This window comes from Pongo pygmaeus, chromosome 8 (genome assembly GCF_028885625.2).
Source record: "Pongo pygmaeus isolate AG05252 chromosome 8, NHGRI_mPonPyg2-v2.0_pri, whole genome shotgun sequence".
Classification (NCBI taxonomy): Eukaryota; Metazoa; Chordata; class Mammalia; order Primates; family Hominidae; genus Pongo; species Pongo pygmaeus.
The window spans coordinates 75951559-75970888 of NC_072381.2; the positions used below are offsets into that span (position 1 = coordinate 75951559).

Below are 19330 nucleotides of genomic sequence, written 5' to 3' on the forward strand. Positions count from 1 at the left end.
TTTTGGATATCACATTTCCATATGCATACACAAAACCTTACCATCTTTCATAAATGAGATTATTACATGTGCTGTTTTACTTGTCATTGGTGTGTTCCCATGTCAATACATATAGAACTATTTCATCAATCACTTTTTTTTGTAAATTAGAAAACTAATTTCACTGTTAATATAGTGAAAAATATACTTGGAAAAACTTCAGTCAATATAGAAACATAGTTAAAAGGGGATACTTCTCTTCATAGCGATAGTAATCCTACCTTCTATCCCATACATAACTCAAATTAACAGTGGGAATTATCACTGTAGACATTATACTTTGCATTTATACATAATTTTAAGTAAATAATTTTTTTTTGAGACAGAGTCTTGCTCTGTTGCCCAGGCAGGAGTGCAGTGGCACGATCTCAGCTCACTGCAAGCTCCGCCTTCTGGGTTCATGCCATTCTCCTGCCTTAGCCTCTCAAGTAGCTGGGACTACAGGTGCCTGCCACCACACCCAGCTAATTTTTTGTATTTTTAGTAGAGATGGGATTTCACCATGTTAGCCAGGACGGTCTTGATCTCCTGACCTTGTGATCCACCTGCCTTGGCCTCCCAAAGTGCTGGGATTACAGGTGTGAGCCACTGCACCCGGTCCTGTAAGTAAATAATTTTAAATAGAATCATATTTTCCATTCTGCAGTATCTCACTTAAAATTGTATACTTGAGATATTTTACAGCAGCATAACATTTTATTATTTTTACAGAATCATAATATTATGTAATTTATTCTCCACTGTTAAATATTTAGATTCATTTTCACTTTTACAAATAAAGTTTTCACGTGGCTGTGAGTCTGTTCACATATGCAAGTATTTATGAACGTCAGATTACATTAAATTGAATTGCTACAGTTCTGAACATTTTAAATTTTCATAGATGAAACTAAATTGCTCTCTGAAAAGTTGGCCATTTACCTTCCAGTTGTGTCCCCATATTCTCAGCAGTATTGGATGATATCAAACTTTTTATATATTTCCGATCTGATGAGCAAAAAACGTGATTTTCTTGCTTTAGTTGCATATCCTGCCTAGTAAGAGGTAGACTGAGAATCTTTTCATGTATTTATTAGTCATATTTCATATGTAAAGTCTCTATTTAAATATTTTGTCCATTTTTAATGGCCTTTTTTCCTTATTAATACTTAGGAGCTATTTATACCTATAGATAATAATTTTTATTATCAAATATAAAAACAAATTTTTGCATATCTTTTGCATTTTAACTTTATTTTCAATATTTTGACATTTAAAAATTTTTATGTAGTAATATATTCTAGTCTTTTTACATAATTGCACTTTTTTCCTGAAAGTAGATAGCAGGAAATTGGGCCATCACCAATATTTTTTCCCATTACCCTGAAAAACACTAAATTTTTGTGTTTTTAATTACTGGCACATAATACTTTTCTTCATTCTTTTTCTTTTTTTTTTAAGATGAAGTTTCATTCTTGTCACCCAGGCTGGAATGCAATGACATGATCTCGGCTCACTTCAACCTCTGCCTCCCAGGTTCAAGCGATTCTCCTGCCTCAGCCTCCCAAGTAGCTGGGATTACAGGCATGTGCCACCAAGCCTGGCTAATTTTTGTATTTTTTAGTAGAGACAGGGTTGCACCGTGATGGCCAGGCTGGTCTCAAACTCTTGACCTCAGGAGATTCGCCCACCTCAGCCTCCCAAAGTGCTGGGTTTACAGACGTGAGCCACCGCACCCAGCCCATTCCCCTTTTTTATAAAATGTATTTGCCAGCCTTTCACATATTCTTCCAGATGCACATTAAAATTTACCTAAGTTCAGTATAGCTCTATAAATTTAATAGACAAATTTTGTGAGAGATAACGTTATATTTTGCAATACTGAGTTTTTCCATCCAGGAATCTGATATTTCTCACTATTCATTCCATTCTTTTTTTACATCATTAAGTAAAATTTAATACATATATAGATATGCACGCATATCTATAATTGTGCTTATTTCAATAGATATATACTGCTATGAAATTTATAATATTTAGTTACTATAATAACAAATTTTGTCATGAAAACTTTTATAATATATAGAAAAATATATTATTCATCTCACATTCATTCTGCATGAAGAAGTTTTACCGAATACTCAATAATAATAACAGTTTTCAGATAATCTTGTATTCCCTAGGTAGACAATTTTGAGACCTAGGAATAAATATAGTTATTGTTAACAATATTTGCATCTATTGCTTTTTTTATTCATTTAGATTTACTAGAACCTTGAGTAAAATATTGATTAACCTCATTTATAGTGGGAATGCTTATCTTAATCTTGACTTTTGAGCATGACACTTGCTGGAAATTTCTGGATTTTGTTTTAGATTAAGGATTATTCTTCCTATTCATAGATTGCTAAGGTTTTGAGTTTGTTTTTTAGTGTAGTTTTGCTTTGTTTTAATCAGAATAGGCATAAACCTGTCATCAATGTTTTTTAAAAATCTATTTATATCTTGTTCAACAAGGAATTTCAGTGTTAGATCTCTTAATCATGAGTCATTTGTTCATTCTGGGAATAAATAACATTGTCTTGCTTTATTATTATTTTTTATTACAAAGTTGAATTAAATTGGCTAATATTTCATCTACAAATTCATGTTTAAATTAATAGGAACGTTGCCTGATAGCTCTTCTCCTTTGTCTAATTTCTGTCTAATTTTGTTATCAGTTACATAAGCAGTAAAACAAAATTATTGAAATGGAAAGAGGTCTAGAAATGAAGTCAATCTGTTTCTCATCTTATAGATGGATGACCAAAGACAGAGAGGTAAAGCAAAACTAATATCAGAGACCGGATTGTGTGATTGAGGATTCATAAAATTTGGGAAGCAGCTTGAGATGCAAAATTCAAGAGAATATGAATTTCCTAAGTAATAATTTTTCTCCATGTAACACTCTTACTACAGTCATCTCTATGAAGTTCACCTACCTCTAGCTTCTTATAGTATTTGGAATCAGAGTTTTAGTCTTTGATCCTTTCACATGTCCCTTTAAATAGATTGTGCTTGTTGGGATTCACTTTCATTGATTTTGACTTCTATGATTTCCCTGACAGTTCCCAGCCCGCATAATAGGTGCATAATCAATATTTGTTAGTTGATGAAATTGTTTCCCTGCACTTTGCTATGTGCTTTTACAGCATAGTTACATTAGTTAAATATTCTACAGAACCCATAATTCATAATCATTTCTTATTACTATCAAGGGAAGCAGAGCAGCCCTGCTTCACTAGGAGAAAGAGAAGGGCTGACTTGTTAGCCAGCGGTTACTCGGGTGCCAACATGGGATCACAGCTCTTTCTAGCTCTTTCTGCAATTATCAGAAGCAGAGCATATATTACATTCTGAAATAGACAATGAAGCTCTTGGATTTGTCGATGGAAGTTACTGTGCCTCTTTCCATCTGCCACACTTCCCAGCATTTGGCATCCAGCTTGGGCCCTTTAAGAGTTACTTTGCTTGATTAAAAATAAATAAATTAAAAGCTAAATTGGGACCTATTCCATAGTTCCAAATTTGGTATCTTAAGTGAAGGTAAAACTTGAAAGAAGCTGCCCCCCAAGCCTTGTTAAGGATGATGGCCAGACTAGAAGAAAAACAAGTACGTTTCTTGAAAGTCCAGTTGTCTAAGCCTTTGTAGAATATTGCAAATGAATTTCAAAGGAAAAATTTCATTCTTCTTTATTTCTTGTCCTGAATTTCTGCTGCTGACTCCTCCCTTCAAACCCATTTTTCTTTCATTTGTCATCTCATGTTCATCAAGAAGACGATACATTCTCAAGCATACTGATTCAGGCATTCATGCATTCATTCACTCCCCGAAGAACTATTTATAGATTGTCTACTGTGTGTCAGGTACTGGCACTGTAGGCTGAATGATGAGCAAATACAGGTGTGGTCCCTGCTTTTATAAATCTGGGGAAATGTATGCTAATCAAGTAATCTCCCCAGTGAATATATAATTACAAACTGAGAATCATGCTTGGAAGGAAAAATCTGACTTAGGTGGGCAGAGGTTTCAGGTATTCTGTGTGGAGGTGGAGGACAGTGTTGGTGAAAAACTTTCCAAAGAATTACTTTTGAGCAGAGATCTGATGGATAGCAGTTAAGCAAGTATAAGTGGTGTGAAGGTGGCTGTGAAAAGGGAGGAGGAGAGCATTCCAGCCAACAGAGAACAGTACAGATGTTTTCTGGCAGAAGCAAGCATTGATACATAAAAGTACATTGATATAGCTGAAGCAAAGAGACAACAAGAACTACACATGATGACTCTTGGGCCAGACTGCAAGATGTAGTAGGGATGGGGGTATGATGTGGGGATGGGAAGGTGATGATGAGGAAACCAAATTTGCATTTGAAAAGATTTGTTGGCTGCAATGTGAACATATTGTAGAGAAAGAACATTTGCTGACAACAAAAGCTAAAACTGGAAACAAGAATAAAATAAATAAAACTGATCAAAATCTTAACTAGGGTAGAGGACAGCAAAAGCATAGGTTGGTGCAAAAGTAATTGCAGTTTCTGCCATTGCAAAAACCGCAATCACTTTTGCACCAACCTAATACATGATTTGAGATATTACTGAGAGTTAAAATGTTTTAAAATGGATAGATGGGAGAATGAGAGAGTATTATCCAGGCAACCTGTAACTGTCTGCCTTGAGTCATAAGACTCATGGGGTTACTTTACCTCATACACAGTCCTCTGTTCATGTCAGACTAGTTTAACCACCATCATTTGACTTAAACACTCTAGGAATGATTAGCATGGTTGTCTCTGTGGCTGAATTGGATATTTTCAGGGATAACCTACTTGACCTGTCAGCATTTGATATATGATATCGTCCTCTTGAAACCTTTTCTTCTCCTGGTCTCCATGACATCACAGTATCATGGGCAACCTTTCTTATCTCTGGCCACTTTTTCTAAGACTCATTGAAGGAGTAACCTCATGTTTCTGCCTAATAAATATTAATATCTTATATATCTCCAAGAACTTTTTCTCCTCACATAATAATATCTAATTACCATCAATAAACTAGTAACATCTTAATTAATATCTCCACTGTAGACCCCCTCTTAACTACACATCTAACTATATGTAGTTTATGTCTTCTTATGTATCTCAGTGGCAACTCAAACTCAAAGTATCTAGTTCAACTCTTGCTATCTCCCACCAACCTGAAGAACTTCTAGTGTTCCATCTATCAGTGATTTGGCTAGTGACTTTGTAGTTTTGCTACTTACTACTGTGTCCAAGGGGCATAGACACCATTTTTCCTTCTTCTTGCTTCTTCACAAGCTTTTATGAACTGCCATTCATTTCTAAATTCAGAAAGAAACCCAAGTCTCCTTTGCCAATACAAGTTAAAAATAAATAACCCATTTCAGGTAGATTATTTCCACACCCATATTCAAAGTTTTTCTCTGTTTATTTGTATCTTTGCTACAGATTTGTCTAATCTTGATGTTTCCAATGAATATACACAGTCAGACTGAAATCCACTTGGGGCAGTTAAGTTTAATAACCTAAGGACTTTCTTTTCTCAAGTGTTTCCCCCCATAACCTAAAGCAATAATTCTTACCTTTATATTCATATGGTACAGAATTAGGATCATTTTTATTGGGAAGGAGTGGAAGAAAGGACACAGCTCCCAGTGAACAAATTAAGTTGTACAGAGGACTTTAAAAAATAGAATTCACCAAATGTGTTAATTTCAGACACAATAGACAGTAATTTATATTAACAATGATTCAGTTCCAGATAGAGATAAATTATTATTTTTATTTATTTACATAGATGAAATGCTATTTTTGGGGTATTTAACTTGATGGGAAAATATTTTTAAAAAGAGTATATCATCATCTTTACCCTCAAGGAGCTCACCATCTGATAGATACATAAATGAGTTTAGAGAGAAGGAGAATTTGCTATAATGCAAGAGTGTGGGAAGATAAAGATACGGATCCTGGGCATCTGAAAAGAGTTTGTGGAAGAGACAATATTTGATCCAGGCCTTGAAGTATAGGTATGATTTTCAAAGAGTATGTGAGGGGTGGTTTTCAAACAGAATGAACAGCTTGCTGAAAGATAAACTCAAAAATGATAAATTATTTTCTTCAAGAATTAGATGTTCTCTTGTACCTGATATGTAACATGTTCTAATAGACATTGAAGAATTAGATTGTCAAAGAAAGACACTTATCTGTATGTGCAGGAACTGAAATGACTGTCTCCTTCCTTGCAATTGTCCCTGACACTAGGACATGCAGGCTGACTAAACCCAGAGGCAGGCATTTAATAAGAAGTTGCCTTTCACAGAAATAATTATGGTTATACATTACCAGCTTTCAACTTTGCTGAAAGTATCCATCTGAGATTAGTACATTCTTAGGGTATAAGTTTCTGGCTCAGTACTTACTAAGAATTGTGGTTCTCTGGTTGTATGCAAAGGAAAATAAATTTGGCTTACTTAAAAAGAAAATAAAAGACTTTATGGAAGACATGAGGTAATGCACATAAATCAAAATGAAAGAAGGCTAAGATTCAACAGAACAAAGAGTGATTCAGGGCTGTAGGTGGCACTAGTAAGTGAGGGATATGCCCAGGCTAGACCTAGGGGAGGACCAGGATCCTTGATTGACAGTCGTACCAAGACTTTACACTGGTTAGAAAAAGAACTGCTCTCCGAGGGAAATCAGTGTTATTACCAAAAGGAGGAATGGATTTTGGATGGAAGGTCAGAATATCCCCTACACTTGATTTTCTTATTTTAATTTTTAACCTTTTCTCTATTTCTCAAGTAGAAGTTTAAGTCATTATTTCTTGCCTCTAATTTGTGAAGCTTTCTATTAAACTTCCTACGCTATCCCACACATGTTCAGGTCATTCTTTTTTAGACTTTCACCTCAGTACATTTATCTTCGGGAAAGACTGTCTATTCAAACAAATAAAAATTAACCAAAATCCTAGTATGTATCTGTGTGTTGTCATGTGTGTATTGTTGTTGTTGTTGTTGTTGTGTGTGTGTATGTGTTGGGGATGGGGGAGGTGGTATATCAGAATCACCTGGGAGAACTTTTAAAAAATCTAATTATACAGTCCTTACACCTCTGACTTCCGTGCATATACACACTTAATATACCAGAATATCTTGACAGAAGGGAATTGGACTTTTCTTTTTAATAGCTATTTACTGGTGATTCTATTACTCTTACCATCTCTCTTATCCCACAAGTTGAGAACTATTGATTTGGATATTTTGTAGGCCCCATTTTATTTCCATTATTGAATATATTTGCCATTCTGGATTCTAGAACAACTAGGAGAAAGTTGTTGAGAGAAATATTTCATCTCCTTATAAAGAAGAACTTTATAACTTGTGTAACTTTGTAACTTTGGGCTGTCCTGCAATGGGACTAGACTGCCCTGCAAGACAATAAATTCTCTGCCTCTGGAAGTATTTACACAAGAGTTGCATGACCAATTGCCAGATGGGAAAATGCATGAAAATGAGACAGTGACCTTTCTCCCCCATTGAGAGCTAGGACACGTGGTGACATGATATTACAATTAACTATGTGAACAATATATAAACAATGAATGTATGACAATGAAAATCTCAGCAAACATCAAGGTTTGCTTCGTGTTCTGGAGAGATCATATTACAGGTAAATACCTGTGTGGGAACTTCTCAGTGGCAGACTGAATGATATGTGATAAGCGGCTGTCCAAATAGTGTACTCATTCCTAACAATGATTCCATTTCCGTTTTCAAAGATGACTGAGAACACTACCAGTGCTCCTGAGATTTCAGATAAAACTTAATACTAGAACGTTAAAACATACCATGCTCTGATAGTCAATATATTTAAAATAGAATATCTTTACCAGATTAGAACAAAGTAATGACGAAAAGCAGACTTAACCTATAGTATGGTAGATCTTTTTTAAAGGGTCATTGAGAAAATTTTCCATCTCAAAATATCTGTTTTATTGCTGTCCCTGGCTCTACCACTGGTGACTCATTCTTTTGTGTCAAGCATGATCATCCTCCTGACCTTGATAGAGAGTGAGGGACAGGACAAGCCTAGGTGTCAGGATTCTACAAGGCCAGGCTCCACAACAGGGAATTTCTCACCTGAAACTATGGGTTAGGGAGTGAAGGATACTATGTTCTCTGCTGAGTGAAAGAAAAGACTCAAAGTCCAGCAAATGGAAATCATGACAGAAACATACTAACTAGTATACAGAACTGGAACTAGGGACCAGTGGCATGGCACATGGCTGTAATCCTAGCACTTTGGGAGACTGAGGCAGATGGATTGCTTGAGCTCAGGAGGTTGAAACCAGCTTAGCCAACATGGCAAAACCCCGTCTCTACAAAAAATACAAAAATTAGCCAGGTGTGGTGGTGCGCACCTGTAGTCCCAGCTACTTGAGGGGCTGTGGTGGGAGGATCGTTTGAGCCCAGGAGGCGGAGGTTGCAGTGAGCCTAGATAGAGCCACTGCACTCCAGCCTGGGTGACATAGTGAGACTCGGTCTCTAAATAAATAAATAAATAAAATGAACTTGAACTAGGAATCAGAAAGAAGGGAACAAACATCAACATGATTGTTCAGTTGAGGAATTATCTGGCTAGGCATTTGCATCTACAATGTTTTTTAGAGCCCAAATAGGGCAATAAGGTCAGCCATGTTTAAAGGGCCTAGAATATACCATACATTTTAGAGGGCAGAAGGAATGGTGGGAAGGAAAGAGCTGCAAGAGAGGGATGCTAATACAAAACTTCACTCTCCTCTCATAACAAGACACGTATCCCTGTTTGAAGACTTCTTGTTTGCTTTTAAATTATTACAATATTGGTAATTATTTTAAGGATGTAATTTAATCTTTCATAAAAATGAAAGAACATTTTGTCCCAGGTTTTTCTTTTCAATAACTGTGTAAATTTAAATAACTACCTTTCGTCCTGTTTATTTAAGATAATTTAGATTCTGCTTTTTGTAGACTTGGTTAAGGATGTAGCAAAATATCCATAAAAAGTCTGGTCAATCATTTCAATGCCAGAATGCTTTTCAAGACTTTCTTCAGGGTAGCAAAAAGGACACACACATATTGCTAGTTAATAGTCACCCTGCCATTGGTTGGTTTGAGTATATTTCATCCCCCTGCTTAATTTTGTTTTCTTATTTATACAATATAGGATTAGGGAGTGGGGTTAAATGTCACAAAATGGTGACCTGTGAACTAAAGTAAGCCAACAGACTGTTAGTTTGGCTAAGATATTGAGTTTTTCCTTTCATTTGTCTCGTTTTAATGAATGCCTTTCAGTAGGGCATACATAATCATTTTGTTTGGGGACCCACAACCCCAGCCTACCACTGAGTTCAATCTAGACTCAATGTTTGTATCCCATCCCCTGCATGGCTCTTGAAAGCATTTGAGTTTGTGGCTCTTGGGTCAGACATATTGTTAAATTTCTTTAGGCTCCTAAGGCTTTAATTCTACAAAACCTCTGAGAGTATGAAATTTCTTTTTTTCTTTTCTTTTTCTTTCCATTAGTTGAGAGATAGATTAAATGGAAGGCAATTCATACATAGTGAGGGCCACCAGGCTTCAGACTCTCCCCATACATTATCTCGTTTAATTCTCACAGCATCCCAGTGAGGTAGTCATTATCATACTCATTTTATAGGTGACAAAACAAGGTCAAATAATTTAATATCTTGCTCATGATCAGAAGCTTATTAACTGTAGGAACTGGGTTCAAACCCAAATCTGTTTCTCTCCAAAAACTCCCTATATCCTTGTTTCCCTCAGTGAGCAGAAACATTCTACAGAGATCTTATGAATACTAACAAAGCTTTGCCCAGATTTTGCCCAGATACACAAAGGATATCAAATGTCCAAATATCTAAAACCATTTTTACAGAACATCTTATTTGCAGGCTGTATTCTTTGACCAGCAGGGAATTACATTTCTACTGTTCTTGGGAACATGCTTGACTAAAGAGCCATGCAGAATTTAGGAAGAATCATCATTAGAATAAATTTGGCTTTCATTCACACACTGATGTAATGTTAAAAAAATACATCATAAAATCATTCAAATTTGAAATGTAAAGATATTTTATTTCTAACACTTTTCTGTTTTGTCACAGGTACTACGTATCTTAAAATTCAACCTTGTTTGTACAAAATAGCACTAAAACTGCACATGACTTGAAATATACTCTATTACCTAGAAACTTTATTTGACAGAACAGTTCTGGTAAGGAGAAGTTCAGATATGTGCAGGCATAGAATACATGAAGACAAAAAGAGTGTTAGTATGATGACTGAGCAGAAAACTTTGAGTAGAAAACACAACTTTCAGTTGTGTTGTATTTTCATTAGAGGGTTGTATAAAATTAATTCTGCTAATATAGACACAAATTGTGTTTAACATAATTTTCATACTATGTCAGTCACTTAATTGGCTTTTAATAAGCCTGGTGGCCAGCAAATATCCAGAAGAAGAATGTATATTTTCAAAAGGAAAAAGAAGAAAATGAAGATATATTAAATATAAGTAAGTAAAGTAAAAGAGTATCTACATAGGGGCAGTTTTTTTATAATTTCTAAGCTTCAGGTTAACCAGCATTCTTATAATTTGACCACATTGAGCCAATGATTTTTATTTTTATTTTTATTTTTTTACTTTAAACAAACAGTGCTCAAATTTACAGGTCAATATTTTTTGCAAATGCAATGTGAATTAATATAATACAAATTAAAGCAATTAGACTGTTAAGCTTCACTTTTAGTGATTGGGGTTTGGGGAGTGGAAAGGGGCACAGAAACTGTTGCCCTTTTCAAGTAACTCACAAATGTGCTAATTATGTGTCAGATATGAAAGTTGAGGCATTGTGACCTTCAAGTCAGCAAAAGACCTTTTCAAGTAAGCCATCCCCATGTACATTAATAAAGTGAGCAATGCCCTTCCACAGTTAAATAATGTATGGCTGTTATTTCATTGTATATGAATGAAAACCAAGGAGTTATTTCACTATTGGCATATTAAAAGAAATGTTATAAAAAAGCAAAGACTGTAAATCCATTTAAATAACATTTTGTGGTACTCTTAAAATAGTGATCCAAAGTCATATGTTGTTTGTGGCTAATGCATGCATGTGACTAATGCGTGGTTTCTCTGCAACTGGATGTATTTTAGATCTTAGCAGGAAAAACTGCAATGTTAAAGTATAAAACAACTGAGAGATATTTTAAAAGTTAGAAAAATTATTGTTAGGTAAAGTGTCTCCTTGCAATGATAAAGACAATGATATATTTTGTAGATGAGAGAAAACATTGCCTCTGTCCATAAGCCTTACTGTGTTAGTAAGTAGAATGTTGAACAAGAGTGGGGTTCAGAGGAAGGAAAAATAACCTCTCACTCTTTATTATGGCTGTTTCATGGTCTGAAGAAAGTATTTGTAAACCTTGGATTTGGGTCATGGACACAATGGTAATTAAAAGAGCGCTCATTTTGTTGGAAGAAAATGTAAATTTCAAAAGCAATAATATAAGAGAAATTTGGGGTCACTAATGCTTGAATCAAATGCACTGCAGGAATGTCAAACGGTGCCCATGAAGTTGTAGTGGAAAATCAAGAGCAGGAAGAAGTTAATTATCTTGTATTTGTTCAGCTTTGTAGTATATTTGATGCAAACAAAACGTATAAAGATACAGTTATACTTAATGCAACTTAAATATGAGTAATAGACCTCTGGGAAATAATAAACCAATTACAAATTTAAAATAAATCACAATCATATGCGATTCCAAAAACCTATTAGCATTCAATCCATAGGTAAACTTTTGTTTTTCCAGTTTCATAATAGCTTCTTATTGTGGGTTAGATGTTTATACCAAAAGACTGTATAGGGTTTACTGATTTGCTCACTAGTCTCTCCTTCTCATTTTAAACAATTATCTAGGTCCTTCTATTGTTATTTGCTTTAATAGATTCTCTGAATTCTTTCATAAAATAGATACCAGTGATGATTTTGAGAATGTTATTTGTCATTGAGATTCTCAATGAATGTGTACACGTTCTTGTTCAGTATAAGTGTTGCTGCATTTCCTTGATAATCTAAAATAATTTCCATTATTTTGGATTGTATTTAAGGTGGCAAATCTTGCTTGTTCCATGTCAACAAATGAAGATGGAATTAAAATTGTCAAAATTGCAGCCAATCATTTGGAAACCTTGTGTCCACAGGTATGATAACTAAGTTACTGTCTTTTTGTGTGTAAAATTATATATAATTCCTAATGCTTTTATGCATATGAAATACACTTTTTTTTTTTTTTTTTTTTTTTTTTTGAGACCAGGTCTCACTCTGTTGCCCAGGCTGGAATGCAGTGGCGTGACCTCAGCTCACTGCAACCTCTGCGTCCTGAGTAGCTGGGATTACAGGCATGTGCCACCATGCCTGGCTAATTTCTGTATTTTTAGTAGAGACGGGGTTTCACCATGTTGGCCAGGCTGGTCTTGAACTCCTGACCTCAAGTGATCTGCCCACCTCGGCCTCCCAAAGTGCTGGGATTACAGGCGTGAGCCACCGTGCCTGACCAAAATGTTTGTTTGAAGTATGGAAGACTGAATTGTCCTAAGGTGATTCTTAAAAAGAGAGTAGAGAAAAAGACTGACATTCTTTAAGTGGCCATATTGGAATCTCCTGAGGCAAGGGTGCTTTGTCCAAATGATTTGATTTATTTTTAGTAATTATTTATTTTGAAATTTCAAATCAGCTGAAAGGATTGACTCTTTTTTTCTTTTATCAAAGAAGGTATGGGTTTGAAAAAAGTTAAGAAATATTTTCTTGTCAGTAATTCAGATGTTTCTTAAAATCTGAAGAGTGATACACTTTTAGGGAATTATTTCTACATGACAAATGGTTTTGAAGCCATGAATCAAGATACACATAGAGCAATTTTAAACACTCTTATCTGAGAAGAAGCAGGATATAATATGGATACTTCCTAATAAAGACCACAAATGTTATAAGGATGAGAAATATAACAGAGATTAGGGACTTTAAGTCTCTGGACATCTCCTGAGATTCTCAGTCTACAAAAAGTAGGGCATGTGTTAAATTCTTGATTTGCCTTGCTGACAATTTCATCTCGAAGAATATTAAGGAAACTGTGAAGGAAACTGCTTCTTTGGACTTAGTGTTGATTAACAAGTAAGAACAAGCTGGAAAAGTGAGATCTAGAGGACCTGCAGCTGAGATCTCCCAACTGATGTCAATTTTCTATGAAACTCCAGAGGGAACAGAATACTGCAATGAGGTCTCTAAAGTAGTTGAATGAAATATACTCCCATCAACACTCTTTAAGTGTTCTCATCTCTGCACATTGTGAATAATGCTCAAGGTTATCACTTTTTAAAATGCCTTTTCAATCTGAAGAGTATTAAGTATCTCTCATTGGTTTTAATGTGTAATTTTCTGATTCCTAGTGAGAACATTCTTTTTGCAAATATTTATTGACTATTTGGCTTTCTAATTCGGTGACTTGCTTATATCCTTTTCCAATTTTCCAATTTTAGTTGGGTTGTCTTTTTTGTAATTAATTTGCTTAGGTTTATTAAAAATATCTCTGTTGCCCATGTCTTTTGACATATTTTTAAATAATTTTTCAGTCACAGAAGATTTTAAGAACTTTAATGTAAACATATGATTTATCTTTTAATTATTTAAATATATAGTTATGGAGCACCTACTGTGTGTCCTGGTTTGTGGTTTTGTGCCTTGTTAAGACATTCTACCAACAAATATGTCACATATTTCCCACATTATGTTGTTAAAAGAGTAAAGTATTATTATTCAACATACAGATATTTATTCCCTCTGAAATATATTTTTATGTCTAACATGAGGTGGAGATCATTTCATTTAGTAGTGTTGACATTTGGGCCACCATCATATATTAAATAGTTGATCCTTTCTCAATTACTGTGAAATTCCACCATTGTTTTACACACATCCCATAAGGACTTATAAATATTTCCGTTGTCTAATATATATTTGTATACACATGTTCATATATACTTATAAACATAAATACACGTACACATGTACAAGTTTATATAAACATTATATTATGTTTGCACTTGGTAATTCCCCAGTGTTCTTTTCCCATACGGCCATATGGACAACTTCTTTTATGTTCTGTTTACGAGGACTCAGCTTAAATACCATCTTCTCAGAGATCAATCTCCCTTCTCCCTAAATCACTCCTCCAGCTATGACTTATTATGTTACCATATTTATTTATTTTAGAGTCTATATCACAACCTGAAGTTATATTTTATATTGTTACCTTTATTATACGTATTACACACTCACACAGAAAGTTCATGAAGTCAATGATTTGATCTCCCTTATTCACTATTAATATCCCCTGTACCTAGCAGAAATAAAATATATATTGGATGTTCAATAAATATTTGTTCAGTGTATAAATCAGTGAGAAGGTTGCTATAATGATAAATCATTCTATATTCATAGAGGGCAGGGATGATTTTGGCAACAACCTCTTGATATTTTTCTTAATATGATGTGTCTTATTTTTAATAAGATGAAGAAAAGACAGTATAACTACTTTGAGCTGTAACTGATAGAAAAAAGTCCCTTACAGTGGCTATTTTATGTATAGATACTGACCAAGGATGAGATCTGAATTCATAGGCTACATTGATTTTAAAGTGAGTCAGGTAAGTCCTGGGTCAGGAGGAGCTGATAGGGTGGCCCTGAATTTCTATTTGTTAAGTACAATTGAATTCACCTAGCTTTCAGTGAATTGAGTTGTTCTGGTTCTTACTGTGTACAAAGGACTACAACTGTAAAGCTTTGCCCAGTTATAGGTATCACCCTTCAAAAAAGATTTGTCACTTTGAGCATACTTAGCAGAGGTATTTGAAATAGTGACATGAGTTGAAACTATATCATATGAACACCTCAGAAAAGCAATAGGGAATTTTTAGCCAGGAAAAGACCTGGAGAAACACAATCACTCTCATTATATCTTTAAAGGACTATGATGTGAATGACTTGTTCTGAAGGGCCCCAAGGGGCAGAATACAACCTATGAGCAGATGTTAGAAGAATGCAAATTTTATCTCAATATAGAGATGAGTTTTTTTAACAGAGCTATCCTGACAGGAATTGGACTTTATTGAGAACACAGGATTTGGAGTTTCTCAACACTACACACATTTAACACAAGGAGAGTGACTAGTTGACCAAGGTATTTTATGGGGCCACAAACAAACCTTGGGTGAAAAGTGGGTCTAGAAGCCTTTTGAAACCCAATCCTGAGATCCTCTAATGGATCTGTCTGTTTTATGAAAGAGAGAAATGTGGTCTGGATGATTGCCGGAGTACTACAGGTGTGTGAACAGTTATACTCAACCTGGTGGAAGGATAAAGCCATCTATAGGGCTTAATCCTTGCTCCACTTTAACAAGTGACTTGGAAGAATACTGAAAAAGTAAACATTTTATATTTGTGTAAGGCACAAAACTGAGAAAGGTAGAATGGTCTAATGTTTGAAAACTCATAAGCTGAAATTAAATAAGGGCAAATATAAAGTCAGGGCCTTAGCTTAAATACAACCTATTGCACGAGCGTATAGTGAAACTATTGCACATCAAAAGCATGTGGGTCATCAGGAGTTGAGAGGGACATTTGCTCTCTTGTTCAGTGAATTTCAAACTTGGATCTATGAAAGCATTGTCATGGTGTATAGCAAAAGTAGCTCAGTGTAGTTAGCTTTTTTCCATATAATGAAATTTATTCAACTTTTCATTCTCAGGTTTTATATTTACTACTTTATATTTATCAGAAATATTTGATTTATGAAATAATAAAGTAGATAATAGTTTTTTTACATTTTTATTTTTGGCAAAAAATAAATTATCAATAAATAAAAAGTATTTTTTTACTTTACTAATAAAAAAATAAAAATATACCCTCCCTATGTCAGTTCCTTCTCCTTCCTGTGTCTCTTTCTTCTTTGAAAAATATCTGTGGCCTGAAAAGTCCAGAAAGTTAAAAGTACTAATTTAGGTGACTTAACAGTATAAGTCAGTAGCATGATATGGGGACTGACTTATAGTGTTGAAATAATTGATCTTTTTATAGTGTAAGTGTGATCATTGGATTTTCATGCTCATGTGTGACACATGCCTCCCTCAAACCTTGTTATGACACTAGCACATTATTGGTATGACATGAAAAATAAAATAAAATGATTATGATACTTAGCTTGTGAAATAGAAGGAAATTTTCAATATACTTGGCACAGGAATGTCCACATCAAGAATTTCATGCTGAGTCCTGGGCCCATAGTTTAAAGGATAGGCAGAAAAAGAATAAGTTGTTTTAAGCCATAGTGAGCTATCACCTCGTTACTGGAAGTGTTTAAACAAAAGCAAAATAGGGTATACCTTGACAAAAATATTGGAGAGATAATTTCATTATTGAGAAGTGCAAGAATGAGATCCTCTTAAGTGTTCTTTCCATAAATAAGATTCACTAATTAACAAAAATCATGATGAAAACCTGGGGTATTTTCCCTGTGGTGAACACACATTCAATTAGGCAGACCCTCCTAAGTACTTAGATTTTCCAGAATCACAAGAGAGAAATGTGGTTCTAAAATATGTTGTTCTAAAATAAGTCAAGTTTTCCAATCACTGTCTAGTTTGAGTCACTATGTAGTCCTGCTTTGTTATAGCTATCTGTTGCTCTCACCAAGTAGTATCCAATGACCTGACAGGGCTAAAACAGATTCCAAAGATGCCTAATTTATTTTCAGTGATGTGGTTGGGTATAAAGAGATAATATTTTTATAAGTTGTTACTGAAAATCTATAATTTCTAAAAGAGGTGTATATTGGGTGTGTTGATAAGTAGGGAAGAAAGTCAAGATTGCCCTAGAGAAGCATGTGAAATATAAAAAGAACAAAGTATTTGGGCTAGGACATGCACTGGAGATCACTTGTATTCATATTTTAGCATGGAAAGCCATAAACTCCATGAGGATAGGAATTTTTGTTCCACTGATATTTCCTAAGAATAATGCTTGACACATAGTAGGTACTCGGTACATTTTTGCTGAGTGAATGATTATACCTCAATGACCTTTTTCGGACTATATTCATTGGCAGGTAAATGCTGGAAGCCATTGCTATTCTCCTTCCTTTTTTGTTTTCTGGGAGTGTAGAAACTCCCAATTTCTAATCAAAGTGATAAAAGTCCCAGTATGACACTTTGTCTGTTGAAGTATCAGTCATGTGAAGTGACTGGCATTATCTCTCTCTGCATGGACAGGACTATTTTGTAAAAACAGCAACTTGTTCTGATTAAGTTATGATGTATTTAGTACACACTTCAGTAAGGGCATTAGACTATTTCTTTCAAATGGAAAACTATGTGCTTATTTGTATGGGTTTTTTATTTGTTTTTCTGATAGAGAAGTTGTCATATCTGCGAACTGAAAGCACTTAATTTTCTAAGTATCAAGCTTTGGGGAAGCAAATATATTTTCTTTCATCTACTGTTGATGATGATGATGGAGGTTTTGTTTGCAATGAAACAATATAGGACCCAAATATTCCATGTAAAATGACCATATTCTTTAAGAATCATGTAAGAGCCATATCAGGCCTTTTATAATTTATGCCTAATTTATTTCTTTTCACTTTAGAGAATGGCACAAAATGCTCTTAAGACTTTGGAAACAAACAGTCGTGTCATAATGTAAAAAAGACTTAAATGAGGTGATTTTATTTTTAAAAAGCTTATAATAATTGAGTGGTGTATCCTCAAGACTGACTAGGGTGATTTCAAATGTAAGTTTAGTACCAGTTTCTTTCTAGTGATGATGAGGTATCTATGTGGGGAGAGAGTGCATGGGTGCAGCTATGAGCACAGCTACTAAGACTGGAAATAAATGTCTGTGCCTTTGTCCTATCACTGCTCTGTATCTTGTTCCAATTACACAGCCACTTTCTTCCACCTACTCCAAGGATCTCTTCATTCAACAAATACTTACAGACCACCTACTGGGAGCATCCATGAAGCTAGGGTGAGGCAGGGGCAGGGGGTGGGGATTTAGGGGGTATTCAATGGAGCAGTTCTGAGAAATACGAATTTTAAGGCCTAAGTTTTATTAGAAGGAAAATATGGAGGTGGTGTGTCCTGGCAGAAGAAACAGAATTTGCGGAGGAGAAGTCATGGCCATCAAACTCAAGTGGGGAAGTGGGGTAAAAAATTAGATAATGACTTTAAAGTACATAGCCTAGAATAAGCATGGTTTCACATGCCGGCCAAGGCAAGAATCTCAGAATGAATTACAAACCAAAGTGTTTACAGCCTCATTTATAATCATGGTGTGTGCTGTGATATTAAGCACATCAACATAAGGGATCTGTGCTGGCCTGGACAACGTTCTTCTAGTCATGGAGGAAAATAAAGATAGAGCCTGCTGACATTAAGTTTATAATCAAAATTGAAAATTTATTATCCAGATAGAAAGGAAGTGGTGTTTGGGAGGAATCGGTGGAAATGGCATGAAAATTGGATTCATGTCAGGGAACACAGGGAGAGCCCACAGAAAAATGTCATTTTCCATGGGCCTTAAAGGAGAAGCAAGATTTGCACATTTGGGAAAATATGAAAAGGGCATTCTAGGCAGCGGAGATGGAAAAACATATAATAGAAATTGAAAAAAGTAAGCAATTGAGTCTGTCTAAGCCACGTTGTTTCTTTACAGGAGGCGCCCTTGGATTTTGGGTGGAACAATTCTTTGTTGTGTGATACAGTCACAGTGGTGGAGCTCAACCTTTTCTGGGGAGGCCAGAAAGCTCAGAATCAGCACTAAAACACAACTTCCACCTCCCCCAGACCAGTCTTTCTAATAACCAAAAGTGCCTTCACACATTTCCATAAACCTCCTAGTAAAGTGATGTTGCCCCACTTAAAAACCAGTGGGAGGGCATAGTCCGTGGAAAGGTAAGTTGTAGCCCTTAGTGCCAAGTGAAGGGGTTTAGATTGGTTTCATAGATTTGGTTTAGTTACTACAGGTACTACAGGTTTTGAGTAGGAGAGTGACATCATCACAGCTGTGCTTTCGGAAGATTGATTTGAAAATTCTGTGTCAACTGAATGGGAAAAGGGAGAGGCATGACCCGCTAAAAGATGA

The 19330-nt window shown here is 35.1% G+C and overlaps 1 protein-coding gene and 1 non-coding gene across 3 annotated transcripts in view; both read left to right on the top strand.

Moving 5' to 3' along the window:
* CTNNA3 (catenin alpha 3) overlaps positions 1-19330 on the top strand; it is a 1765907-nt gene that overhangs the window by 1044550 nt on the left and 702027 nt on the right. For both annotated transcript variants that reach the window (XM_054435153.1, XM_054435155.1), the window contains exon 10: positions 12244-12336. In XM_054435153.1, the coding sequence (XP_054291128.1) occupies positions 12244-12336 (93 nt within the window). The remainder of the gene's footprint in view (positions 1-12243; positions 12337-19330) is intronic.
* LOC129007031 (small nucleolar RNA U13) lies at positions 16256-16357 on the top strand. Its single transcript, XR_008492210.1, has one exon. It is a non-coding gene; the product is annotated as a small nucleolar RNA U13 (small nucleolar RNA).